This window comes from Biomphalaria glabrata, chromosome 13 (assembly GCF_947242115.1).
Source record: "Biomphalaria glabrata chromosome 13, xgBioGlab47.1, whole genome shotgun sequence".
In the NCBI taxonomy this organism is placed as follows: Eukaryota; Metazoa; Mollusca; class Gastropoda; family Planorbidae; genus Biomphalaria; species Biomphalaria glabrata.
Window position 1 is genome coordinate 28,109,266 of NC_074723.1, and position 27,983 is coordinate 28,137,248.

The 27,983-nt window shown below is 36.1% G+C and overlaps 1 protein-coding gene across 1 annotated transcript; it reads right to left on the reverse strand.

Moving 5' to 3' along the window:
• Positions 1 to 1,528: 1,528 nt before the first annotated feature.
• On the reverse strand, positions 1,529 to 27,574 carry LOC106070076 (uncharacterized). The gene is made up of 4 exons (XM_013229905.2): positions 27,444 to 27,574; positions 19,918 to 20,132; positions 14,335 to 14,563; positions 1,529 to 2,886 (listed from the first exon to the last, which is right to left on the reverse strand). Exons 1-4 carry the CDS (start codon positions 27,484 to 27,486, stop codon positions 2,870 to 2,872), a joined length of 504 nt encoding a protein of 167 aa, XP_013085359.2. The 5' UTR covers positions 27,487 to 27,574; the 3' UTR covers positions 1,529 to 2,869.
• Positions 27,575 to 27,983: the final 409 nt, after the last annotated feature.

Below are 27,983 nucleotides of genomic sequence, written 5' to 3' on the forward strand. Positions count from 1 at the left end.
TGGGAAAAGTGCGTGGTCCTACCTGAACTTCGAGATTTCGTAATCATATCCCTATACAAAAAGGGTGACAAGTCTAACTGCTCCAACTATCGAGGCATTACACTTCTGTCAGTAGCATGAAAGATCTTTGCTCGAGTATTGCTCGACCGACTAACCCACATTTTAGTGGACGAGAGAGCCGGTAGAGGTACATCTGGCATGATATTTGTTCTGAGTCTACTATAAGAAAAATGCAAAGACCAGAACCTAAACTTAAACGCTGCTTTTGTGGACCTCAACGCGGCCTTCGACACGGTCAGATGCGATGGTTTTTGGAGGATTTGGCCAGGCTGGGATGCCCACCTACGTTACTATCCTTCTCAAGCAGTTTCACGTGGAACAAATAGGCCAGATATTACACCTATCGGATCACTTCCTAATTACAAATGGCGCGAAGCAGGGCTGTCTACTTGCTCCTCTCTATTCGCTATCTTCATTTGCGTACTTCTGGGTCAAATGAGGCAGCGATTGCACGAAAACATCGACATCAGGTTTCGTACGGACGGAAATGTGTTTAATCTTCGACGTCTACAAGTCCATACAAAAACAAAGGAGATGGTCAGAATGAAGTTTCTCTATGCCAATGATTGCGCCCTGCTAGCACTCAATGAACATGATCTCCAGAATAAGGTCAACGAATTTGCATACTCTTCCGCCTCTTTTGGTTTATCTAGTGACCTCGGGAAAACAGAAGTAATATTCTAGAAGTCACTCCATAAAACCTAGTTAGCCCCAAACATCACGTCGTAGACCACTTCACGTATCTGGGTTGTATAGTAACAAATGACGCCTTACTTTCAAGGGAAGTTGATTACTGTCTGGCCGTGGCCAGTAATGCTTTTGGACGCCTTCAAGCGAGAGTTTGGCGGAACAAATCGCTCCGCCTGCCTACACAAATCAATGTCTACCAGGTGGTGGTTCTCTAAACCTTCTAATATGGATCTGAGACATGGATACAGAAAAAAAAAAAGACTACTTGATCACTTTCACCAAAGATGCTTGCGCTTCATCGTGGCCATACGGTGGCAAGACCGCACTACTAACTGCAATGTCCCTTCGAACACCGGTATGGAAGGTATAGAGGGACTTCTAATGGTCTGATATTTACGCTTCTACATGGCACGTATCCCGTATGGGGACGAACTTATGCAGAAGGCAGTCTTTTTTTGGTGAGCTAAAGAAAAAGAAGAAGACGCAGAAAGAAAACGCATTGGAAGAAAAGATTGGAAAGGCCGGTAATGGAATGACATTTTAGCCACGTCAAAAGACTGAGAGATAAATAAAAAAGGCTGTCAACAGATCTTGTGTGGTGCCCCAGTGGTTGAACAGACTAATGGTTACGTGAAGATGTAGGTAATATAAATCTGTCTGTCTGTCTGCCTAAAACTTCAGTCTGCATTTTTGTTTTGTTGAATTTTATTTCCATTTTGAATTTTATTTCCATTATTTAAGCCAACACATGAATCAATAAAAGTAATCAACTTGATAATCACTTAGAAGTAGTTTATTATTTTTATATTTAGAGAAATGTAATGTGTAGATAAATATATCGTTCACACAAAAATTTAAAGTAACACTAGTTTATAAAACCTTAATAATTACATGAGTAGTTAGTGGTTAGCATGTCAATACCTAAAACGTAAATTCAAATGATTGGAAACTTCTCAGATAGTCCCTTCCTCCAAAACGATCAACAAAAGTGAATGGACCTTATCACTGTGAAGATACTATAAGAAGCATGAAAGATATGCTCAATAAAAAACAATTAATTAACTTTTCCAATCAATTTTTTGTTATTGTAAGTCTAGATAATTAAAATTATTTACATTCATTCTACGTTCAACAAGTGCTTGCTATTTTGTGTTTTATTTATGATACAACCATTGGGTTTGTTTAATGACAAAGATACCGCTCGTTCTACTATTGTTAATATATCCAATATATGCAGCTACACAATCCCAGACTAGCACAACGAAGAAATGGAAATTTTTCACAGAAAAAAGTATCGGGACTGGCTATCTTTGTTATGTATTAACAAGTTGAGATAGTGAAAACATGAAATGTAGAATATACACAAAATCTAGATAATGAAATTCCTGCTTATCAGGCCAAAAACATTACTTCAAATATATAGAACTTGCGATGTGTTCAAACGTAATTAGATAGACATTTGATGCTACGGTATTAAACAGAGGAAAAACATCTTTGAACATTTAAAAAAAATATATAATAATTATGTTTTACCTTATTTATAGATTTGCCTTCGTTGATAAGAACACCCGATACGCAAAAACTTGTTGAAGCGTAAAAACATTTCTTTTAAGAGATTCCCAATTACTTTATTTCTCCTTCAGTGGCACAATTATTGCTATTCGTAGCGTTAATTTGTAAGACTGGATTAGAATCAATATTGTCTTGATAAAAAAGGACATTTCAAATCATAACAACAACTACCCCATCAGTTACTGGGCGGCTTGTCATAGTCACCCAAAAAGTAACAATAAAGTTATTCTAAATTATTGTTCTGTTCATAATGAAGTCTCTTGATATCATCGTTTAATTAAACCCATAGCAAGTCTTTATCCCAAAAGGTCCCCGACAATTGTCGTAATTGTTTTTCAAAACTAGTTAAATGCTTAAGATTCATCGCTTTCTACAGAAAGGATTATATAATAAACTAATTGAACATCATGAATTGGAAATGTTCTACAGAGATAAAGCAAATAATTAGGACAGAAATAAATACACAGAGAGTGTTGATCAATACATGTACTTTTCTTGTTCTTGAATTTCTTGAGGAATTCCTGTCTTGCCATTGTCCAGTCGTATTTTACTCTGGACCAGGCGCTGAAAAAAATCGAGTATCATTAGTACGACTTAAACAATTAATTCAGTTTTCATGTTCCAACTTTACCGATAAGGAAGCCCTGAAGGGCATGTGTCAGACTGTTGACTATTGCCTTGAAAACGTTATTGAAGGTATGAACTTTAATGAGTAGTGTTTGTTTTTAAGGGCAGCATACAGCCAATGAAGTCTTCAGTCTAACAACCATGACACAATGGTGGAATAGAACGTAACAAAATTATAAGTCACTCTTCATTTTGGAAAAAAAAAAGGTTTTGATTGAAGAAATTTAATGTCTTAATTGTTTTTTTAGCTCGTGATCTTTGTAATAAAATATTTGAATTTAAAGCTTTCACGATGAACGGCAGTTCTACTAGAATTACAAAGTATATTCTCTCAGCTTTTCAAAAGCTTCTACTAAAATAGGTAATGTCTTGTTTAAATTTATCCCCATTTTGGCTTCTATTCACATGGGCGCCAGCAGGGGGGTGCAAGGGGTGCACATGCACCCCCCTGGATTCTGAGTAGCCAAATCCTAGCCATTTTTTCGCATCATTAAATAATTTCTTCTAAGTAGCATCTGAACAAAGTAATGCTTCCACTGGTTAATGTAGTAGTAGTTTAGCCTAGGCGCATGAAATGGATGACCAACAATGTAAGTGCGCCCCTTTCTAATTCTGAGTAGCCACGTTTTATCTTTTTTCTTCTATATTTTATAATGAAATGCATCTTGAAGATCTGTTTTTCTTTTATCACGTAGACGTAGATTTAGTCTCCATGGGATTGCAAGTGCACCACCAAAAAATTTTGGTTGTCCACAAAAATTCATAAACATGGTGAGATTATTTCATGATGGCATAAAGGCTCGTGTTCAAGAAAATGGATAACCATTAGAGCACTTCGAAGTATCAAACGGGGTAAAACAAGGCTGTGTCCTAGCACCTACATTGTTCAGTATCATGTTCTCCGCTATGCTGACAGATGCATTCACAAATAGAGAAAACATCGGGATAAATATAACATACAGATTTAATGGAAACGTGGACAGTGTACAGAAAACATGCAAAGAAACTGAACCACTTCCACATGACATGTTTAAGAAAAATACTGAATATCAAATGGCAAGACAAAATACCAGATACTGAAGTCCTTCGAAGAGTGGGTCTGCAAAGCATCCAAACAATCCTGACGCAGTCCCAGCTGCGATGGGCGGGACAAGTGTGCGGAATTAAAGACCACCGCATCCCTAAACGACTCTTGTATTGCCAACTAAGCGAAGGAAAGCGCTCGCAAGGTGGTCAAAGAAAGCGCTTCAGGGACACCCTCAAAGCTTCTCTGAAGGCGTTCAGCATAGACCCAGCCACCTGGGGGGGGGGAAGGGCAGAGGGACGTGACACAGCATCATGGCGTAGCGCTGTGAAAAATGGCGCACAGGTTGCTGAGGAAAAGACAACAACGCATGTAGAACAAAAACGCCAGAGAAGAAAAGCAAGGCCCATGACACTAGCTCCAGCTGGAATAACCTGCCCAGTGTGCAGCCGAACATTCCGGGCTCACATAGGTCTGACCAGCCACATGAGGAGGCACAAAACCCCAGTGTAAAGCCCTCAGCCCCCTGGATGACAAAGTGGTCATCATCGTACCACGATGGACGAACCATATATGTCAATCTGTAATATCTATGTTTGTCACGTGTCAAGTGTGACTTTAGGAAGCATGAACCCAGCATTCACGACAGACTTATAGTGACCAGTCTTATGTGTAGTTATAGTGACACCACATGTAGTTTCTCTCATTTACAGTTAGCATTATTCGTGTTCATTCATATTCGTATTTTGCTAGTGACAGGTAATGTGTGGGATGTCAGATTGTTCTGATGTTTTTGTGTATATTTGATGTCTTACAATATTGTCCAACCGCATTGTCTCACAACAAAGATATTCACACACAATATCAATAAATATCCATCTCAAAAGGTTAATTATGTTTAATCTGTTAGTAGTGTCTTGGCAATATATCTGTCACAAGACGCTAGCAGTGTGCTGGCGCCTGCTTGAACTGGTCGTAGTCTAGGATGATTCTGGAGGCCCGACTGTTGACGCTGGAACTTTGGTGGCTTTAGCCCTGTCACGATTTTGGTGTTTGTCTATATAATTAACATATAAAACTAAACACCGGAATATAGTTAGAAAAACGTAGGCATATCACTTTATTTACACACAATATAGAATCTTCCAGATAAAACATTTACATACAGGTACATCACTAAAACTGACGACTAAACTCAGATCTCTTATGACTATGAACGTTAGATTTCAATATAGTTTTCTCGTACAATATTAGGAAGACAAGCAGAAGCGGGAAATGCGACCGTCCGCTCTACAAAACCCACGCTAACTGTCCGTTCATTTCAAGAGCAAAATCCCTCCAATGTGGACTACACAGCAACACACTCGTTACGTTCCCATGCATCATCAGTGACTCATAAGCTTGGCCGCTGACCAGTGATGACGTAGGCCGCGATCTGGTCAGAGCCAAGGCTTTGTATCTCCAAGGCGCCAACTGCCCCTTTTTCCCCAAATTTCCCAGGTCACCCCGCCCTCGTTGTAACCTAGGTCCCCTGGTCACGTGACAACAAAATAAACATAAAAGCACAAAAAAAAATACTTATTTCCCCTTCCAATAATAAAATAAATCTAATTCAACTAATTAAAATATATTAAAAACATAAATAATTGCATTAGATCTAAAATATAAATAACAGTAAACAAACGTAAAACTTTCCACAATAACTAAGGCCATGGTAGTGGACTGCGGTTGTTCTGCTACACACACACAAACGGGTGTGGGCTCAAAGCGGTTTGTGACAATATCGGCATATAAACTTTAGTGTTACATTTACGGGTCTGGTCAGTCATAGAGAATACGTTGATAGTGTTGTATACGTTGATAGTGTTGTATACGTTGATAGTGTTGTCTCCTTGTAGATGGTTTACTCTTATGTTTACGATTCTCTTAGTTAAATGTGTGTCTCGTCTAAACCAATCCAAATTATTGACTGAAGCTGAGTTCCTAAACTCATTTTCTTCTGTCAACAGAATTCTGCTAATTCAACAATGCTCTTCGTCATTATCATTTAGTATAAAGATTGTAACGTCTCAAATTTCAAATCTTAACAACAACTTCCTACTGCATTCTCCCCTTTAGTTTCCTGAGGAATTCTAATCGAGCTATTTTTAGTTCCTTGGTGACTAGTTGCTAGAACACAAAAAAAACACACCTTAGTTCGCGTTAATTTCTAACAATTAATAAAAGTTTTATCGTTCAAACAATTACGAGAAATAAAGCCGCGAAGGGTATTGTTAGTTACGTGTAAGACTTTTGCCTAATGCCTTATTAAAGGTAGACATTTTAAAAGCACAAGATGCAGCCAATAGAGTTTAGCAACCATGACACAGAGAGTTCCTTATGACCAACAATGATCTTTAGGACGATCTTTGTATTGAAGTGTTTGTGGAAATAATTGAACTAAGTTTGATCTTTAGGACGATCTTTGTATTGAAGTGTTTGTGGAAATAATTGAAATAAGTTTGATCTTCAGGACGATCTTTGTATTGAAGTGTTTGTGGAAATAATTGAAATAAGTTTGATCTTCAGGACGATCTTTGTATTGAAGTGTTTGTGGAAATAATTGAACTAAGTTTGATCTTCAGGACGATCTTTGTATTGAAGTGTTTGTGGAAATAATTGAACTAAGTTTGATCTTCAGGACGATCTTTGTATTGAAGTGTTTGTGGAAATAATTGAAATAAGTTTGATCTTCAGGACGATCTTTGTATTGAAGTGTTTGTGGAAATAATTGAACTAAGTTTGATCTTCAGGACGATCTTTGTATTGAAGTGTTTGTGGAAATAATTGAACTAAGTTTGATCTTCAGGACGATCTTTGTATTGAAGTGTTTGTGGAAATAATTGAACTAAGTTGCATTCACAGTGAACAGCAGTTCTAACACAGTTACAAATAGATTTAGATTCTCTCAGCTTTTGAAAATTGTGATGACTCGTTAAATTTCATCCATCATTTGTGATAGTTCTTTATCCATAAATGATTTTCTTGCATATGTGTCGAGTATGAAGGTCATGCAAGAGAAATGTGTAATGAGTCGAGAGAGTCTTTTAGTCTGTTGAAAGCTTTTGTCATTGAGGTTTCCATTAGAAAGGACTTACTTGTAGTCATGGAAAACCTCTCTAGTCGTGGAGATAAGCTTGAATTGTTTAGTAACCCAACTTTATTTGGATCAAAGTCGACTCCATTCTTCGCTATATGGTAACTAAGGTGCTTACCGTTCTTACTGTATAAAATAGTTCTTTTGTTGGATGAACATATTTAGATTTCTAAGATGTTTCTCAAATGTCTTACCGATGACGATAACATCAATCGAGTAGACAAGGCACATGGTTCAATAAAGACTCTGCAAAACAATTTCCATCAATCATTATTAGGTAGCTGGTCTTTTTTCAACTGCATCAAGGTAAATATATAGAGATTCTGACTGTAGAAAAGTGGTTTTTCCTCTATTCTTGTGATACATTCCAGCTTTTCATCATTTATTAAGTTTCCACGTCATAAAATTTAAACGTGCCTCCACTGATGCTAAAGAAAAATTAAAAGTGTCTACATAAAACTAAACCCTCACTATGTAAGTTAGTGACTAGATACTCTAGTATATTAACTTATTCAAAAGCACAGTTGTTGTAATCAGTTCACTACTTGCATTCTTTAAAGAGCATCGCTTCTCTTGTTTCTAATTTACAATGTTTAGTCGAAAGACTGAAAAACATGTATCCATTACAAAGTAAAGCCAATAGTTTAGAGAATCGTTTATCGTTAGCAATAAGTATTCCCTTGTAGAACAACTAGACAAGTGGTTGAAGTTCTAGCCTCAAGTTTTCCTTCATGGAAGCTTGAAAACGTTCGTTTTCCTTGCAGTCCTTGTAGTCGTGAGAACAACTGTATTTCTCTGACCTGTACTCTGTATGTTTTCTTCCCAATGGTGGTTCCTCAAAAGTCTAGTACCATTTATGACTGTCAAGTTTATCACAGTTCAAGTTTGGCAATGCCTGCTTTTGTCTTGATCTTCTAAGTTCCTCTATCTCAGCTGTCAACATTTAACCGTATTGTTATTGTTAACTATAAACCTCAATATCCTTACTTTAAACCTACCGCTAGTTCTAAAGTAAAATGGTATTTAAATTCGCTGTCTTTTAAATTGCCTGTGTATTGTATTATACACTTACATTCCTTTTTTAACACTCCCAAATGAAGAATTACACCAAGAGTTAAAGAGTTAGCACTTTCTGAACTAATTTTACAAATATTTTTTTTTGTTATTGTATTTTTACATAACAACATTCTTGACATCTTAAAATCACGCCCCAACTAAACTTCCAATTGAGGGGGGAGGGGTTCAATTTATTTGTAGAAATCACAGCTTGTTAACAGAATCAATTAAATATTTATATGATTAAAACTTGTTATTGATATTTTAACCAATTTTTATAGTAGTCGTTCCCCTGTTGGCCGATTGGGTGGGTTGGTGTTAATACATCTATTGCTTTTTCCACCTATACCCTTAGATTGGGGGGGGGGGAGCGGTCCCAGTTTTATGGAGAATCAAAGTTTGTGAACAAATTTAGTAAAATTACTATATAATTTTTATATTATGTCGCTCCCTTTCTTGTATCTTTGCCGATACTCGAGTACTATGTACGGGTGCTCCACAAGGTTGTGTATTTTCTCCTGTACTGTACGCTCTTTACACTAATGACATAAGACGCATCTATGACTTAGTTAAATTCATTAAATTTGCTGATGATACTGCCATAGTCGGTTTTATTTCAGGAGACGAAACTCACTATCAAAGACAAACTGGTGCACCGACAACTTTCTAGAACTGAATGTCACAAAAACTAAAGAACTTATTATAGATTTCAGAAAGAAAAAACAAACTATACGTGAACTGCAAGTAAACACAACATCTATAGCACAAGTAAAGGCATATAAATATCTAGGCGTTATCATTATATTTATAGCTTTTATATAGCGCTACTTTCATGCTTAAAGCATACTCAGAGCGCTTTGGTCCAATCTCATTTGTGGGGAGGGGGGGAGGGGGTATCTAGTTGGTTTTCTGTGCTGCCTTTAGACGATTAGTAAACACAACTCTGCCCGAGTCGGGTGTCAAACCTCGAGCCCCCTTCTAGGTAGCCAAGCCAGGCCAAGTTCAAGCGCACTTAGCCTCTCGACCACGCTTCCCACTGTTATCATTAATAACAAACTTTCATGTCTGACAAAGAAAACAGCCCAGCGACTTTTTTTTTCTATACAAACTCAATAGCTTTAAACTAAACAAGAAGATCCTAGATACTTTTTACGGCGCGACTATGCAAAATCTTTTAACATGACATGCTACAGGAATATTATGGTAATTCCCTGCCAGGAATTAATCAATGATAATATTTTAAGGGCTCGTATTGAGCGATAATTTATCAGCTACGGAGCTAAATGTGAGAATCAGCAACATATATTCTAGTCCAGAGAGAGGGGATGACTTTGAACATTTAGCCATAAAAGTCAGGGACGGTCAAGCATATTGGTTGAGGGGATGGTATTCCCGTCAAGAGCCTAGTATGACATGTGTCAAGAGGGAAATGTCAAGGTAAAATCAGTGCCCGATTTGGGGTTGGATTGGAGGAGTGGTTGTGGTGTTTATAGCGCTCGATGGGCTAAGTTTAAGAAAAATTGATGATTAAAATATTGAATTAAAATAATTAAATGCTTGGATCTGAGTGATACCTTGAGTGAGCTGAAACTTATTGTCACATATCCATATAATAGTATCTACATTTTGATGTTTTAACCCAATTGTATATTATATCGCCCACAAACTCAGATCTCAAATTTTATGATTAGGAAATATAAAATGAAAGAGGGTTGTACGAGGTGTGATGGGCGATACATACATTTGCTTTCCACCCATCAGACAAACCAATACTTTCTTCTTTTGTATTTTAGTTAAGAAATTACTAAATTAAGAAAAATCTGTAACTGATATAATTTATTTATGCTATAAATTAAATTCTACACATTGAGACGCCCCTTCACCTATTCTTAAATACCAAATACAATCAGTAGCAGATTTTTCAAACGGAACGTAGATTAATGGCTTCCACTCTACCACCCAATCCCATTTCCGGAGAGAAAACATGACGTTTTAAAATAGTTATTGTTAAAATATGTAGAAAGTGTTTATGTAACTGTTCATGAATTTATCATAATTTCTTAGGAAGGACTTTGTTTAGGAAAATTTAGAATTCAAAGGAAATTTTTCAGTATGAGTTACAATTGAGATGAGTTTTGAACCCAAATATTCTTTTCCTACTCGCATTTTTTCCAACCTTAACTCCATCTGGTGATTTTCTAGTTAAATAGATTTGGGACTATTTCACACAATTTATGCTTAAATCCTAAATATGAAAAAAATAATTACAGTAAAATCTAATTGGTCTAAATAATTTTTCCTCTCGCTTCCGAAATTTTTTTTTAAAGCTTTGAATTATAACTTTGTAACAACACAAAGTTACAAACATGACTATTGAACAAATTAACCTTTTTTTTTAAATATTATTTTTCGAATAATTTTTTTAGGCGGTGATCCTTAAAGCCTTAATCTAAATCTGTGGGGTATCTTATCTTTTCAAGGAACAAATTGGTTGTATTTGCAATGTAATGAGGGCCTTTAAATTCAATTTAGAATATTTTTCAAGTAAAACATTATTCAAAAACAGTTTTTTTCTGATAGGATTAAAAATGAGCTGTAGATGTCAGCAGTTTGAGTTTGAATTTTGAGTTTAGGCACATTGGCACAATTTAGGCTATGTCGTGTCCGTAATCCTTTAAACATCACTCTCTCTTTATATAACAAGGGCTAATTTCTATGCAGTTAAATCATTAAAAACTCTTTTGGCGTCGATGCTTCGCCATGAACCCTACTGTGGGAGCTTGTAGCTCTCTCCTAGACCCCATTGCTGTCAAGAGAAAGTCCTGAACATAACATTTTTTTCGCCGGAGGTTGAGAAACACTGCTTTCATTTTTATAAATGCCAGATGTGCGCTTATGCATATGATTAGGGTTTACAGGGCGTTAGAGGTAGGGTTGGGAAACACCATCCCACTCAAATGTTTGTTGATCCACTAGTGTTTCATGCACATACATTTCATGTGCCAATAACTTATTGCGATACTTCCAGTTAAAAATATCACGTCGGTCTGCAAATCTTCATTACAAATTTTTTTTTACAAAGTCACTGTGAATGTCCTTCAAGAAACATTTTTTTCCCCTTGATTTTCCATAATCTTCTCAACATATTGCCCATGTTAAGCCAGAGGATACTACTGTTAAGCCAGAGGATACTACTGTTTGTTCTGATGATCAAAATGTTTTGTTTCCTAGTCTTCAAGTACGTCTTGAAAAATGGCAGTGGTTACGCTCTGATAAGTTTTAACATATAATTGGGCCATTATTGAGTTTGTTACTCTGTGCAGCATTAAACAAAATATCCCATTAAGGGTTTTTGTTTTTTGATTTTTTTCTTTAATTCTAAAACTATTGTTTTTCTCAGTCAGAGCACAGGCTCCATCAGTTGTTACACTTTCAATCTTTGTCCAGCCCAACACTTTCGAAACAGTTCTTCATAGCATTGACTAAACAGTCGTCTGAGTTTGCGTTTTTGACGTTCAGTTTAAAAATATGGCCTATAAGAATAATCTTCGTTCACTTTCACGTTTTGAAATGACATGGACAAATTGTCCTTAGCCTCTTCATCATATGTAATAAGAAGTTTCTTAAATTTATATAGATATTTTGGGTTTTTTCCTTTTTTTATATATACAAGTGTAATCTGTGGCCACATTTTATGTCTGTAGATATCCACGGACCGCATAAAACACCATGATGGTCCGCATGTATAGTAATTTGCCCAACCCTGCTCTAAAGAAATGTTTTTAGTGTGTAATACCGTAAATACCTGCCGTTGGCGTAGCCAATTTTTTCGGGAGCGGGGGTATTCTTTTCCTTCCTGCATTTACATATATTTTCTTAGGCGTCTTCGCACTGTGTCATGTGCAAAATAAGTCTAAACGAAGGTAACAAATAGCCATAATAAATAAAAAAGGCGGTGGCTTTAGTCGTCAATACCTTTTGCCCAGTGGTGTCATGTTATCACTACCCCCTTACATGGTTTAGTCCGCCAGCTGACCAATGCATGGCTCTAGTACCCCATGTAAGGCATTCAGGGGTTGGAAGGGGGACCGTTGAGGCCGTCCACCCAAAGGTGCAGCTACCGGAAAATCAAAGGTACTACTCTTTCCAGTGCCCTATACTCCCCAGATATGTAAGATAGATAGATGGGTGGATGGATGGATGGAAAGATGGATAGATAGATAAATAGATAAATAAATAGATAGATTAAATTTAACTATGGTTGGGCAATTATAGACTATGCATCCTGTGTTTGGGACCTATTAGGTAAACAGAAACAAACTGAAACAGAAACAATATAAAGAAGTGACATTCATTACAAAGGAATATTCAAATTTTACAAAAGTAATATCTTTAGTAAAATCACTAAATATTAGAAAGCCTTTGTGATTGAAGACTTAAAAGTAAAGAAGCAATTATATATAAAACATTGAACCATAACATTCAAATACAAAACCAAATAAAATACTGAGAAAGAAAATTCCTCGTTCCATATGTGAGCGTGCGACCCCAGGTCTATTTGTTATCTATTTTTATCTGTATTTTAAGTTTTGTAAACTATCTAGGCTATTGCTGAGCGCATGCATGTCTCCCGCCAGCTCTTTTACTTTAGAAGTTAGTTTGTACGAGTCATGACCTGGCTCTATAAATAGAACGGGTGCGGTCAGTTCTTTCTTTTTCCGGTGTTGACCGTTGGTCAGTGCAACCATGTAGAAGAAATAAGTATTTAATTGTTGTGCTTATATTCAGCTGGGACCGCCTGTAAGTTGAGAAATTGTTTTATTTTTACTTAATATATTTTAATTAGGATAGATTGCTGTTAGATTGCTGTTAGATTGTTTAGATGTAAACGGATTAGTGCCGTGCATCTCAGGCTAATTACTTAGTTAGCCATTGTCTATGATGGAACCGGAAGGTCCATTAAGCTGGATAGCGTTACCCCTTCCTTCCCCCCCCCAGCTATCCCTAATAATCCCCTTATTGTTTTTCTATACTATGTCTATTTGTAAATATTTTATTATCTTATGTTTCTTATGTATTTTTATTAATATTTTATTGTTAGGATAGCCGCTCTATTAAGTTGGCAATTTGTCCTACTTTTTAAATGTAGAAGATGGCTGCGCCCTAAGCATCGCTGTCATGGCGGCTTTTGTAGAGCCAAATCTAGCTTATTTATGGTAGTCTAGCCTGACCTGTGTTGGTTGTGGCTTAGAAACTCATGTATTGCTTTTATTAGCTACATGTAGGTAATTGAAATTACCTCATGCTTGTATTGGGAGTATGCGCTAGACTAGGTCTAGACCAGTCTAATTCAAGTAGTTCATTATTATTTTATTTTTCTTATCTGAATATTGTTTATATTTGTAATTGCAGGCTATAATTCCTGCTGTCCTTACATCTACTGTATGCTGCTGTTACGTGTACTACTGCCATTAGTCTGCCATCGCCTCCTTGTACCTTTTTTTTTTGTTATATGTAGACTAGTTTATTGTAGTGTGTTCAGTTAGTGTAGAATTGTGTAGATATAGGTCTAGGGTAGTAATTGTAGTGATTTAGTTAGATAGCTGGTTTGGTTAGTTTGTTAGTGTTGGTAGTGGTATAGTCAGGTGGATTAGTTGTTTATTTCTAAGTTTATTTTTTTGTATTCATCTATATTTTTATGGCTTTGTAAGTTTGTTGTAAATAAAGTGTATTTATATTTTGTTTTATAAATTTAGTTTAGTTTGTTCCTTTAGTAAGCTAGATTAGTGTAGTTTAGTTTAATTGTGCTGTCTGGTTGCTTAGGCGACTCTAGCCCCTTGGTCGCAGACCGAGGTGCACAGATTGGGCCCACCCAGTAGAGCTACCACCTGCCTACTGTTATAAATAAGTTAATGTTGAGCAGCAGAAGAGAATAGGCCTCACCCACTCCCGCCTGCTTGACCTGCTCACACATATACTAGGACAAACTTGTACAAACGTTTCTTCATCACTAGTGCTACTTATTAGACCATGGAATGGGTTGCCTGAGCTAGCCAGGAAAAACCAATGACTTGTCAGAATTTAAGTCATTGGTTAACATGCATGGGTTTCTATTTTATGATTTGATTACCAGGGGAACAAAAGGGTTTTAAGGTAAACTTATACTTACATTTCACGGTAAGGTTTGCAGTAGATTTCTGGCTGTAACGTCTCTCTTTGGGGTCATTTTGTTCATGCAAGGCGCATTGATACATTCCGGCATCCTGAAGCTTTACTTTTTCTATCTTGATTGTTATATTGCCATCTATGAGACCTCTATTGATACACTCATCAAGGTCTATTTCATAGTACTCAGGAAACCCTTTCATTTGAATTTCCCAGTGATTATTATTAACCAGCTAACAATGAAAACAAAGAAAGAAAATACATTTGAAATCTTTAGTGATGTTTTGTATATATTTTCATCTTTGATAGACATTATATATATATATATATATATATATATATATATATATATATATATATATATATATATATCTTTATCTTTAATTGATATTTTGTATATATCTTTTTTGTTAAATCTAAATCTCTATATGCATATTTCTATATTTTAAAATAAGATAACAAAGAGAGTATGTGTTATTACACAAACTCAGAGTAAACTATCTTTAACTCTGAAGGAACATCCGAAACATGTAAAACAAACAAACAAAAAGGAACTGCCGAGATAATCAACGCACGATTAGGCATTGCTCTCTTTTTAATAACAAACTGGTTACAAACTAAGAGCCTGTTATTGATAAATAGATATTACACGTTACGGCATAGCATCTACCTGATATGTACAATATGTGCATTCGTTCAGGATTATAAATGTAGTTCTCCGCCATGACACTAATGACAGTTTTTGCTTATTGCTGACTGTGAACCTAGATCTTATCAACATGACCATCATCACAGACGCTTTCATTGATGTGCTTCAAAACCCTGAGTTGAAGAAAGTCACCAGATTTAGTGGTAAACGCCAGCGAAGCCCTAGTTTACGCTGTCTCAAACTAAGCCACTAAAGACACACCTGGGAGCGCTCATCAAGGCCGAAGGCAAGATGTCAAAGAGAAAGAGTTGAGTTTTGACTTTTTGGCACATCGGCACAATTTAGGCCATTTTGTACCCGCAATCCCTCAAGGATTACTCTCCCTTTTTACTACCAGAGCTAGACTCCATACAATTAAATCATTAAAGCATTTAAAGTAATAAAGGTAGTAAAAAATTTGCACAACATGTCAGAAAGGTGACACAGGTACTGGACGAATGGCGAGCGACATAAATACCAGAAGATCAATCTAAGGCCCCTGTACGATGTTGGAATTGTGGCGAACTGTGCCATATAAAAAAGAAGCTGCTCTAGAAGATATCAACAAACCGGAGCCCATCACAGACCAGAAATCTATGCACGATCGGGTTACCGGAACTACCAGGGAAACTAGCAATCGCCGGCTTCAGTGGTGGAAACTTGCGACACAGAGAAAGAGAGCTCCTGCAAAAGTCATTCATGTCGCCGTGCTAGGGCAAAGTAAGAGTCTGAAAGTCAACGGGAAAATCGGATGTCAGAGCTACCACTTCCTCCTAGATACTGGTGCTTCATGACAAGTCATTCAGTCAGATAAGGTGGACAATAGCAAGGCAACTCTAGTTAAGGGCCTACTCGTTGAAAACAGCCAGTGAAGAACTGGCATCCATAAAAGGCTTGATTAACATAACAGTGGAGCTTGGAAATCAGTCATTAAAACACGAAGTCCTTATCGCTGATATCACCAATGATTCCATATTAGGGGTCGACCTTATGTTGAAATTTGGCTTTTTGTTGAACATCGGCGAAGGCACTTTGCAATGCAGTGCTCTTGAAATTTAGTTTTGAGTTTTTGGCACATCGGCACACTTTAGGCCATGTCGTGCCCGTAATCCTTAAAGGGTAATTCTCCCTTCATATCACAAGAGCTAAATTTTATTTAGTTAAGTCATTAAAAAACAAGGTCTATTCACAGTTAAAATAGTAAGGATAGTAAAAATTTAATAATTTAATAAAAATATTTATAAATATTATATGTTCACAATTTTACAAATCCAATCATTGCTGGTTACCATTCTCTTGAAATGATGTAAAACTGATGAAAACTGACGGAATACTCAAACCTAGTGAACCACAAATTACTAAACACCTGGCAGAAATCGAAACAATCTTATCAAAAGAACAGTTCATCAAAGCAAAACAATTCCTCAGAGAGTTTTCTGACAATTTGCCAACTGATGAAAAGGATTGTGGGCGGACAAATCAGCATCGAATAGACACAGGAAATACAAGGCCTATACGGCAGCAACCACGTCGCCTGAAGCTAAAAAAACATCAAGAAGCTATGGACATGATAAAACTAATGAGGCACCAAGGGGTTATTAAACCATGGTTTTCACCCATTGTCGTGTTAAAGAAAAAAGATTTTGTGTTGACTATAGATTATTAAATGAAGCCACGCACAAAGACAATTATCCGCTTCCTAAAATTGACTACACATTAGACACAGATATTTTCCACCCTTGACCCGAAGAACGGTTTTTGGCTAGTGGGAGTGCACCCCAAGGACAAAGATAAAACGGCCTACTCTCGTGTAAATGACCTCTGGCGAGTTACCGTGGTGCCTTTGGTCTTTGCAACGCCCAGCCACCTTTGAAAGTCTGATGGAATATGTGCTAAGAGGACTCAACTGGATCAAGTGTCTTGTCTACCTAGATGACGTTATCGTCATAAGCAAAACCTTTGAGAAACATCTTGCAAATCTAAGGGAAGTGTTTGAACGGATCCAAAACGCTAGAGTGAAATGGAATCCAAAGAAGTGCGTTTTTTAGAAGGAGCGTCAAGTACCTTGGACACATTGTATCAAGAGAGGGAGTCAGCACAGACAAGCTGTATTCTCGCCAACATTCATGTGTTGAGAAGTTTCTGGGCCTCTGCACGTATTCAGACGATTGGTCCAACTTCTCTAGCTTCTGTTGTACCCTTCATAAATTGACAGCCAAAGCAATTGTTTATTTGGTCACCGGAATGTCAAGAAGCCTTTTAGAGACTTAAAATCACACATTTAGGCCTACCCGATACCAAGTGAGACTTTTATACTTGACACAGATGCCAGCAATACCGGAATAGGCTCTGTCTTATCCCTAAGGGTATAAGGAAACTGAGAGAAAACCTTGTACAGCTGTTGGGTAGGCCAAATAAGTAAGGCTTTCGATGTCTGTCTCTAGCTCCTGTTGTCGGGTCTTTAGTTGCACGCGAAGAACTGTTTGCAAATGTTCCATAGTTTGTATGAGAGAGGCGTAGTTTTGATGGTTTGTTAGGGACGGAAGCAATTCGGAGGCCTTTCCTCTTAACACAAGAGCAGTAGCTTTATCTTTCTCGCAGTTCCATTTATTCACTCTATCTGCAGTATTGAATTGCTTCTTGTACACGAACCAAGACACTGAACCATCAAATACGGGGGGCTTCATTTTCCTGGAGATTTCAGGTACAATTTGAGTTTTGGCACATCGGCACAATTTAGGCCATGTCCTTCTAGAATTACTCTCCCTTTATATAGAAGGATCGGAACTCAGAAAATTCGTTCAAGAAATGTTGATGGAGAGGGGGAGATTGGCAATAGAGAAGGAAAAGATAGCAATTGAAAGGGAAAAGAAAAACGAATTAATTGCCATGGAAAGAGAAAAAGAAAAGGAGAGATTAGCCAGGGAGGAAAAAAAAAAGAAAAATGAAAAGATTGCAATTGATAAGGAAAAAAAAATGAATTGATTGTCATTGAAAGGGAAAAGAAAAATCAACTAGTTGCCATTGAAAGAGAGAGATTGGCGTTTGAAAAAGAGACAGCAGAGAAAAAGTTAAAAACAGACCAAGAAAAAGAAAGTGATAAAAGAAAGAGTGACACTACAGGGAATAAACTGGCAAAATATAAAGGTGTGATATTCAACGAAGACAAAATGGACATTGACATTTTTCTAAAGAAGTTCGAAATAGAAGTAAGAAAATTGGAATACCCTGAAGACAAATGGACATTCTTATTGTCTAGATCATTTACAGTAGAGGTTCATTCTAAAATATTTTGAACCTGGATAACTACAATGTTGTGAAAGAGTAACTGCTTCGAACTTTTGGGAAAACAGAGGCTTTCTATCGCCAACAGTTTGTCCATTGTGAATTAGAACCAGAGGATGACCCGCAGACATTCCTAGACAGAATGAGCAGCCATTTCGATAACTGGATAGAAACTGCTAAAATAGAAAAAACCTTTGACAGTCTTAAAACATTTCTCATGCTGGACAAAATCATTTACGAGTGTCAGGAGGAATTAAAGATATTTCTGTTGAAGAGGAAACCGAAATCCATAGAAAACATAGTAAGACTGCTAAGGGCGTATAAAGTGCTACATCCCTAGAAATAATTATCTAGAGGCAGTGATATAGAAGAAATAGTTGCCTTTAACAGATCATGTGAGACACAGAATAACTCTCACAGAACAAGGAAGACACAAGATAGACATTATAGACGAGGTACATATGAAAGACAATATGATAACCGCAACGGTCGATATTAAGGAAACAAGCAGCAAAAAAAAAAAGGACTGGGGGAATGGTGGAATATCATTGTCATCTGATACTAGAACATTGGAGGTTTTTCAGACATTTGTGGACAGCCAAGACCATTAGGGACACATGGAGTACTATTATTGGAGTAAATGTAAAGTTATCTTGGAATAACTATATCGAAGAAATTAAACAAACATTTAGTTAGAAGAAAAATTTACAAATAAAGCAGAAACATAAAACTAAAGTAATAGCAAGAATAGCAAAAAAACATAATTTACAAATAAAATCTAAACGCAAAGATAAAGGCACAATTGTTATCCTATATGGTACGACGAATTCGTACAAGTGCTTTTTCTTCTTTAGTGCGTGGAATGGGCTTTCGTAAATAGCCAGGAAAATCAAGGACTAACCAATGTTTACGTCAATGATTAAGATACTTTACTTGATTGACACATAAAATGCGTTGGATGTGATCATATTTTCTTTTGAAATAACGTCTGTAGTCTATAAAATAAAATATGATAAAGGTATCCTATTATCCAATTATTTCATTTACTGTTCTCTAAATAACGATACACGATGCTAGAGACCTTGTACAATTCGCCATTAGCCTTAAACCCTGCAAACGGTATCTGTCACGTTAGCTATCTCATGGAAGAACATCCCCCCCCCCTTTTTTTTCAGGCCGGCTAAGTGCATTAAGGTAAAGGGTCACATACATTCTGCCAACTGCCACTTCTGTCTTTTTCCATATCCTTGAAAAACTTAAAACAGGTGATCCATCCTTAATTAATTAGAGCCTCGAATGGTTGCCTGAATTAGTAAGGAAAAACGATCACTTGGCTCAATTTAAATTTCTAATTAACAAGCACGAGAAAATAATCCCTCCGATAGAACGTTTTGAGGGAAAGTATATGAGATGACGTTTATGTTTGTATAATAAACGAAATTGCGTATTGACTTTAAACAAATAAAAGTTATGGATTGAAAAGTCCGACTCAAGGATCAGTGGCAAGTAATGAAAGAAAGAAACAGACGCAGGTAAACCAAGTTTTGCACTACTTCTACATGTCATAGTGACCGATGGACAAACGGAAAAACTCAATATTGGAGATCAACTTACAATATTTTTTTGACTCTCTGAGGGTCCTATGCTATTATAGAAAAACAGCTCAACAAATTTCCCTGACGTTGCATTCAGTTTGAAAAGTGCAATCTCTAATGTACATATAAGTGTTGTCGAAGGAGATTCAAAGTGCCTTGTACCACAGATAATAGTGACGGGATCACCTTCCATGACAACTGATTTAGAAAGGAAAGCTTGCAGCGTATTTTGAGCTGAAATAAATTTAAAAATAAAATCTTTCGTTGATTCAAAATCATTTAAGAATAACTCAAAAGAAATCAACTTTAAATCTAAAACAGAGTTACAATGACAGTGTCTGTGGAAACACAAACTCAAAATGGACCCCCGAATTAGTCCACCCAGTCAGGTTAAATGGCAGGTTTCAATATTTTAGAAAGAATATAAGAATTTTATTCTATCAAAAGCTTAAGACAGAATGAACAAAGAAATTTGACAGATCCTGTGTCGTGCCCCAACGGTCCAGCAGACCAAAGGATAGTTGAAATTGAAGGTCAAGCTAAATGTAAACCTGGCCTAACTAATTTCATATAATGATTATCTAATTGATCTAAATGTATAAAATAATTATCAAATTGATCTAATTGTTTTGCAAAGAGTCAATCTTTTCTAGTTTACGTGATCTAAACGAACGGACTGACAGACATACCACACAAAACTAATAGCGTTTTTTTCCTCTTTTGGGTGCCGCTAAAATGTAACGAACAAAGAAAAACTAACATAGAAGATATCAGCCCAATTGTAAAGATACAAGAAAAGAAGATACTAGAAGATGGAGTCCTACAGACATACGTAGTGCACTTAGAAAATAAACAAATTAAATGTATATACATTAGTGGCACATTCAAACTGTATATTGAAGAAATATAATGCACATATAAGGGTAGTGGTCAAACCCGAGCCGTAAAAAGTAAAGACCTGAAACAGGCGTGTGAAACATTTACTGTACTTTATTTGACACATTTTTCACCCAAACTTGTATTTTTTTAGGACTAGCTATTCCAAGTAACAGCCATTTTCTGATACACAAGTTCACACACATTCGTATAGTTAAACTATATAACTAAGACCTAAACAAAAGTATTATTTATCATGGCATCCTCTATGACACTACCAGCTAATTCTTTATGGCATTTCTTCCTTTCCACCATGTCCTTCCTTATGTTATCAAACACACGAACTAGTTCAAAAGGAAAAGATCCTAAATACGTCTTACACGTGTCCTAGCTCAATCTAGTCATGCATGTTATAATACGTCTTACACGTGTCCAAGGTCAATCTAGTCATCCATGTTATAATACGTCTTACACGTCTCCAAGGTCAATCTAGTCATCCATGTTATAATACGTCTTACACGTGTCCTAGCTCAATCTAGTCATTCATGTTATAATACGTCTTACACGTGTCCTAGCTCAATCTAGTCATGCATGTTATAATACGTCTTACACGTGTCCTAGCTCAATCTAGTCATGCATGTTATAATACGTCTTACACGTGTCCTAGCTCAATCTAGTCATGCATGTTATAATACGTCTTACACGTGTCCTAGCTCAATCTAGTCATGCATGTTATAATACGTCTTACACGTGTCCTGGCTCAATCTAGCCATGCATGTTATAATACGTCTTACACGTGTCCAAGGTCAATCTAGTCATGCATGTTATAATACGTCTTACACGTGTCCTAGCTCAATCTAGTCATCCATGTTATTCTGGCTTTTTCAGGAAACACATATTCTCTAATGACACTAGAAAAAAAGGAGTATTTGTACAAATTCGTCCTAACATATGGAACAAGAAATGGGCCTTTGTCTTTCTGAGTATTAAATTAGGTTTCGTTTTAGCATTTTAAGATTATGGTTCAGTGTTTTATTTATAATTGCCACTTTACTTTTGAAGGGTCTCTAAATTTAATGATTTTTTTTTTAAAGATGTTACTCTAATTAAATGCAGGTATAATAGTTTGTTATGAATCTTACTGCCTTATTTGTATTTTTTTCAAGTGTAACTAATTTCAATACCCGGCATTTTTTTCGATACACAATTTCACACAAAAAAATAAATGAAGAAATAAACATTGTATTGATTTTTTAAATTTCTAAAATAATTTTTAAATTATGTTTTAAAATGTGTTTATTTTACCACCTGTAAAATTGGACCCGTGCATTTTCGTTTTTTTTTAAATCTCACAGCCCTAGATTCTGTTTGTTCTATTTTCTTAATGTTTTCTTGAATTAAAGGGTCATGTTTTCTCCTAATGTTTATACCTGATTTCTTATAGCAGCCTTTGTGAGACATTGGTCAAAAATAATACTAAATATTATATATGGATGAATAAAAAATCGCTTAGCTTCATTATGATTGACGAATCGTGTTAATTAAATGCATATTTTATATTACTACATAATTAAAATAATTATGTGTAAAAATAGACACAATTTTCATTATTGTTCTAGAAAAGAAAAATATATAGAACTATACAGGAAAAAATAATACTTGAGTATTTTATGTGTTATATCATATAAATACACAGGACTGAACAACTGTGCGCACCAAGTCTAATTTTTTTTTAATGAACTAGTCAAGTGGTAGTGTTTGATGTCTATTTTTATTTATAGTGAGAATCTGATAAGCGTGTTGGGTCAAAATTGAGTGATTTTTATGTGCAGCAAACAATAATTTTTTAACTGCAGGAACATCAAGTAATAGACTCTAGTTATTTATAAAGATCTAGGTCTAAATCTACAGTATATATGATCTAAAAACGTTAGGATAACTGTGACAAGTCAAAAACTCGCTGTCAGAGTCACTCAAATTTATCACAGCATTAATTATTATTTTTCATTATTTATTTATTTTATTTTAATTATTTCCCCATCCTACCCCTAAATTCTCCACCCGCACCACCTTTTCCCCTCCAGGCTAGACTTAGTTGACCACATTGGGGATAGCTAGGCCGCGTCTTTCGACTTATCTTCCCTTGACCGGGGCAAAGATAGGCACATTCTCTTTGATCGTACCGGCCGGATGTCTGACGGGGCAGATGACACCACCTTGTGTGGAATGCAAGTCACTCCTCCACCCCCCTTCTCCTAAGTCTCTCTTTGATCTAAGCGATTACTCGGGTCAACACACCGCGTGATACTCCAAGGTGCGACTCTTGTCGGACTTCACCCACGTGTAAGATAATTTTTAGCCTAGGACATTTCCTGTTTCCGCCCGCATTTTCCAGGCCTATATAAAGTAGATCCAAATCAAATCAGACCCTCTTATTTCTCTATCGCTGAGCAATCGAGTCTGGACTACTTCATTTATTCTCCCTCCTAGAGGAATACCTGGTGGTAAGCCGAACTTAATCACAAGTTCCATCTTAATTACTTTTGTGCTATTTCCATTGAATATTATCATGTGTATTTTGCTTAGTTCATTTATATTTAATTAGTGCATTGTGTATTTCTCACTGGCGTAAGTAGGAAACATAAACATGCCCTATGTATTTATTTATGTATTGCATTAATCTATTAATGCTACGTTGCTCAATTGATCGTTGATGCAACAATGTATATATTTGTACATCCATTTTATTTCCTTTATCTCGGCTGATCGCCTTGATGATTTTACTATCGCACTAATACTGCGCTTAGAAAGGAGTTATGAATTATTTCCCCTTTACTCATTTTACTATAGTGAGAGTTGCGCCCCTTGAACGGACACCCTCTCCATTCAAGCGCGCTCCATTGTTCTCGGCTCCATTGTTCTCGTGGTCGCTGACCACCGCCCATTCCCCCCCCCCCTTTTTCTCTCTTCCAACTTGTGTTGTTTATTTGAGATTATTATTTCCCCTTCTATGTACATTCTGTATTATTACTTTCCCTTTTATGTACGTTTGTATATTGCTACTATCAGCCATCTATTTTTCCAAATCCCATTTGTCATCACCTCCCCTTTTGTGCTCAAAAGCAATTTTACCAATCAGACGAATGCACCTCAGTCGAGGGCATCGATAAGATGCATGAGAGACATGTCCTAACTTGTCTTTATTTATCCGCAGCCTCCATCAGGTGTCTGCCTATTTATTTGCTATCGAGAATCACCTACTGCCTATTTATTTATTGGATCAACGATCTATTTACCTGCCTATTTATGTGCTTATTGCTATTCAGCACTGCACTTGCCTACTGAGATCTACTCAACTCTACCACTTGGCGCTATCGGCATTGCCCGCCTATTCGACAGCCCACCTGTCAAGCTATTAGGTGCGACGTCCCTATAGATTCAGATCTGTGTGAGACGTCATAGCTACGCCAACCCTCTGCAACTCACTGGACATATCCTGTCAACTACGCTGCCCACGGCAGATCAGCTCTGCCCGCAGTACACTTGTGCCCACGGTAGCCGGCCACCCGCCCTACTGTGCCCACTACAGATACTAGAGCTTGGGATTGAGACTCCACAAGAACTATATCACCGGCGTCCCTCTATCCGCTAGAGCGCCACCTCCAGCTGCAGAACCTCAAGCCAGGACAGAGCCAGCTGCGACATCAACAGGAAAACCAGCTAAGTCAGAGGACAAAGTGACATACTCTCTTATTAGGTGCAAGAGTGATGATTAAACATAGAATTCACCAGAGATAGATGCAAACCCTCCCCCTTTTTATTATTATCTGTAAATATTTATGTAAATAAATATTCTTCTTTTTAACTTTTGTATCTATCTTTTATTGCTTGTCTCGTTGCGTGTCTGCTCCCGATTCATATGCTGATAGGTTGGTGTGTGATAGCTTTAAAAATAATCATCCCCTAGACATAAAACGCGCCAAACACACATCACATTTCCCCACCTGTCACAATAACTAACTCTAGTAAAAAAAAAACATCTAAATCCACACACTCCCTGCTTATAAAGTAAATAGACTGTCCGACTGAGTTTAACAACATGGTCAGATAGACGACCACGTGTAGGCCTAGTGTACAGTAGATGTGTAGTCGATGACTGTGTTGTTGTTTTTTAATTGCGTATAATGCAATAGTGTTCGCTCAATGTTGAGTGGCCAGAAAAAAAAAATAACACACTTGGATGGTTAGTTAAGCATGTACGTAGATCTATTTTTGTAACTAAAAAAAGTAAATCAACTGTACATGTGTCCGACCGATTTTACCAACCTAGTTAGATAAACATACACATGTAGGCCTAGTGTATTGTGTGCAGTCTATAAGAATAAAACTATTCCGCATTTTTTTCCTAGCGCGTTTATCGGTTATGCAATTGTGTTAGTTGTATGGTGGGTAGTCAAGCAAGAAAATAATACATTGGCTTGGTTAGTCAAGCAAGAAAATAATACATTGGCTTGGTTAGTCAAGCAAGAAAATAATACATTGGCTTGGTTAGTCAAGCAAGAAAATAATACATTGGCTTGGTTAGTCAAGCAAGAAAATAATACATTGGCTTGGTTAGTCAAGCAAGAAAATAATACATTGGCTTGGTTAGTCAAGCAAGAAAATAATACATTGGCTTGGTTAGTCAAGCAAGAAAATAATACATTGGCTTGGTTAGTCAAGCAAGAAAATAATACATTGGCTTGGTTAGTCAAGCAAGAAAATAATACATTGGCTTGGTTAGTCAAGCATGTATTTACACTAAAATAGTTACACAGGTCAAATGTTTCATAAAACTCTAGCAATTTCGTTTTTATATATTCTCTGTTTACTTCATGTCATTGTAAAATTCTAAATGTATTTTATCTAATAAGATTTTAAACATTACCGGTATAAGTAAATTCCCGATATATAATAATTTAATCTACTTTTAAAAAATTAAAGTATCCTTATTTTCTAAAGGTTTAACTCAAAGCTAAAATACAATCACACATATATTTATTTAGACATATTTTTGTCAAAATTTTTATGTAAGAAACATCTTTCTTATTACTGATGAGAAATATTTCTGCAATGTTAAAAGAATTAGATAAAATGTACTTACGCATAAAGTCAGATGATTAGCTAGGTCTAGATCGCCCCCCCCCCTAAAAAATATGAAAAGTTTGTATAGTTTAATTACTTTTTCTTAATAATTTAGTTTAACTCTATTATGAAATTCATGATAAACGTTTAGTTTAACTATTTGATACTTAGTTTTAGTTAAATTAGTTTAGTTTAGTTCTCATCACTAATCAAAAATCATTCTTTAAAGTTTAGTGGTGGGAACAAGAAGAAAGCGTGGTCCAAAGAAATGCTGGCTGCTTGACTGGAAAAGTTGAGGGATTTGGATTCGCATCCCTACGACGAAAGTCTAGATATAGATGATGATTTCTATATAACGATAGTGTGTGACTAGTTTTTCAAGTTTCAAAGCTTGTTGCTCTTTTCAATTTTGTGTATTTAAATGCAAAAGCTGGACCTAATCTACATCTTAATCTCAATAATGTCTATCATACTGGAAATCTTTCCTAAATCTAAAATCCATATTAGACTTAGTTCGAGAATGCTACTATATGTAATCTAAATAAAGTGGATTATAATATATGGTGTAGATCTACAAAGATCTGATAACCCCATCTAGACAAAAACACAATTTTATAAAATACTCTAAAAGACACAAAGATAAAGGCACAATCCTCGTCCCATATGCTAGGACAAATGTGTACAAACACTCCTTCTTTCCTAGTGCTATTAAAGCATGGAATAGTTGCCTGAGCTAGCCAGGAAAACCAGTGACTTGGCAGAATTTAGGTCATTGGTTAATATGCATGACTAAATGCATGACGCGTAGGACGTAATCATCTTCTTTTTCGAATTAACGTCTGTATTATATAATATAAGCTAAGACATATCCACAATCTAGTCTAGACGACATCAAAACTAGATCTACGTTATTTACATGACAATGATTTACAACACATAGTATCATCTACATCGAAGTTATTTAGACTATAATACAGGGACGTCCTTCTATATTTTGGCGCCACACCGTCTTGAAATACCTCAAGACCAATAACAGTCGCTGAGAAGAGGCTGCAGACGTAGGCAGTGACAAATCTTTATGAAGACAGCCCAATGTGCCGAACTGCGTGGGAGGATAAGTCTATAACATTAAGATTTTGGGAAATATAGTTAGAGTATAATTAGATCTATATAAAAATTGTTATTTAATGTTATCATTCATATCCGAATAGAAAAATGAGTTTATGTACATTTTATTGACATATAGATTGTCAAATTTTACAAATAAAAAGATCTATAATTTTTACTTTCAATATTTATTTTGTATAGTTATTTATTTCTATTTACGGAAAAAATGTCTAGGTTAAACATATTTTCCGATAATACTTTTTAATAAAAAAAAACATGGATTCTACACTATGACTGTTAATTGTAACTGTAATATGTATTATGATATAGATCTAGTATTTATTATCTAGATCTAGTTAGACTGTTGGTCGTATTTCTGATATACTTGGACTTATTCATATAATTTCATTCATTTAGAACACCTATAACATAGTTTACCATTAGCCCATGTAACACAGGTAAGTAAAAGTAACGGATTCATTTCGTTCTTGAAGTATTTTTTAAATAACTAAGAAAAGCGTCTTTGAGACTCTTTGGTAGTCAACAAAAACATTGGATGGATGTTCTAAATATTCAAAGTTTAAAATCACGACACTAAATTGATGATGAAACGAAATATGGCGTTTCTTTTAAATTGTTTCACTATTGTTTAAAAAGAGTGTTAAGTGATCTACTTACTACTACTACTTTTACTACTACTATACTAATAATACTACTATAAACTATAATATAATTTTAATATAGTATAAATAGTCTAGGACTAGATCTATAATCTAGATTCTAGATCTATACTATTATTTCTATACTGATACTAGATCTAGTCAAATCTAGTTCTAGTCTATAGTCTATAGTAGTAATACTACTAGTATCATGGGCGTAGCCAGGGGAGGGGTTCTTGGGGTTCAACCCCCCCCCCCCGAAATGAAATCCCCCCCCCCCGCAGGGGGTGGGGACGGAATTAAGTGAGTGATTTTTGCT

Excerpts from the sequence above, each read along its gene's own strand:
- LOC106070076 (XM_013229905.2), bottom strand. The coding sequence starts at position 27,486 with ATGAATCCGTTACTTTTACTTACCTGTGTTACATGGGCTAATG. Across the intron at positions 20,133-27,443 it reads CTGTGTTACATGGGCTAATG|CTCAAAATACGCTGCAAGCT; the intron begins GTAAACTATGTT and ends AATTTATTTCAG. Across the intron at positions 14,564-19,917 it reads CAGAGAGTCAAAAAAATATT|CTGGTTAATAATAATCACTG; the intron begins GTAAGTTGATCT and ends TTTCATTGTTAG.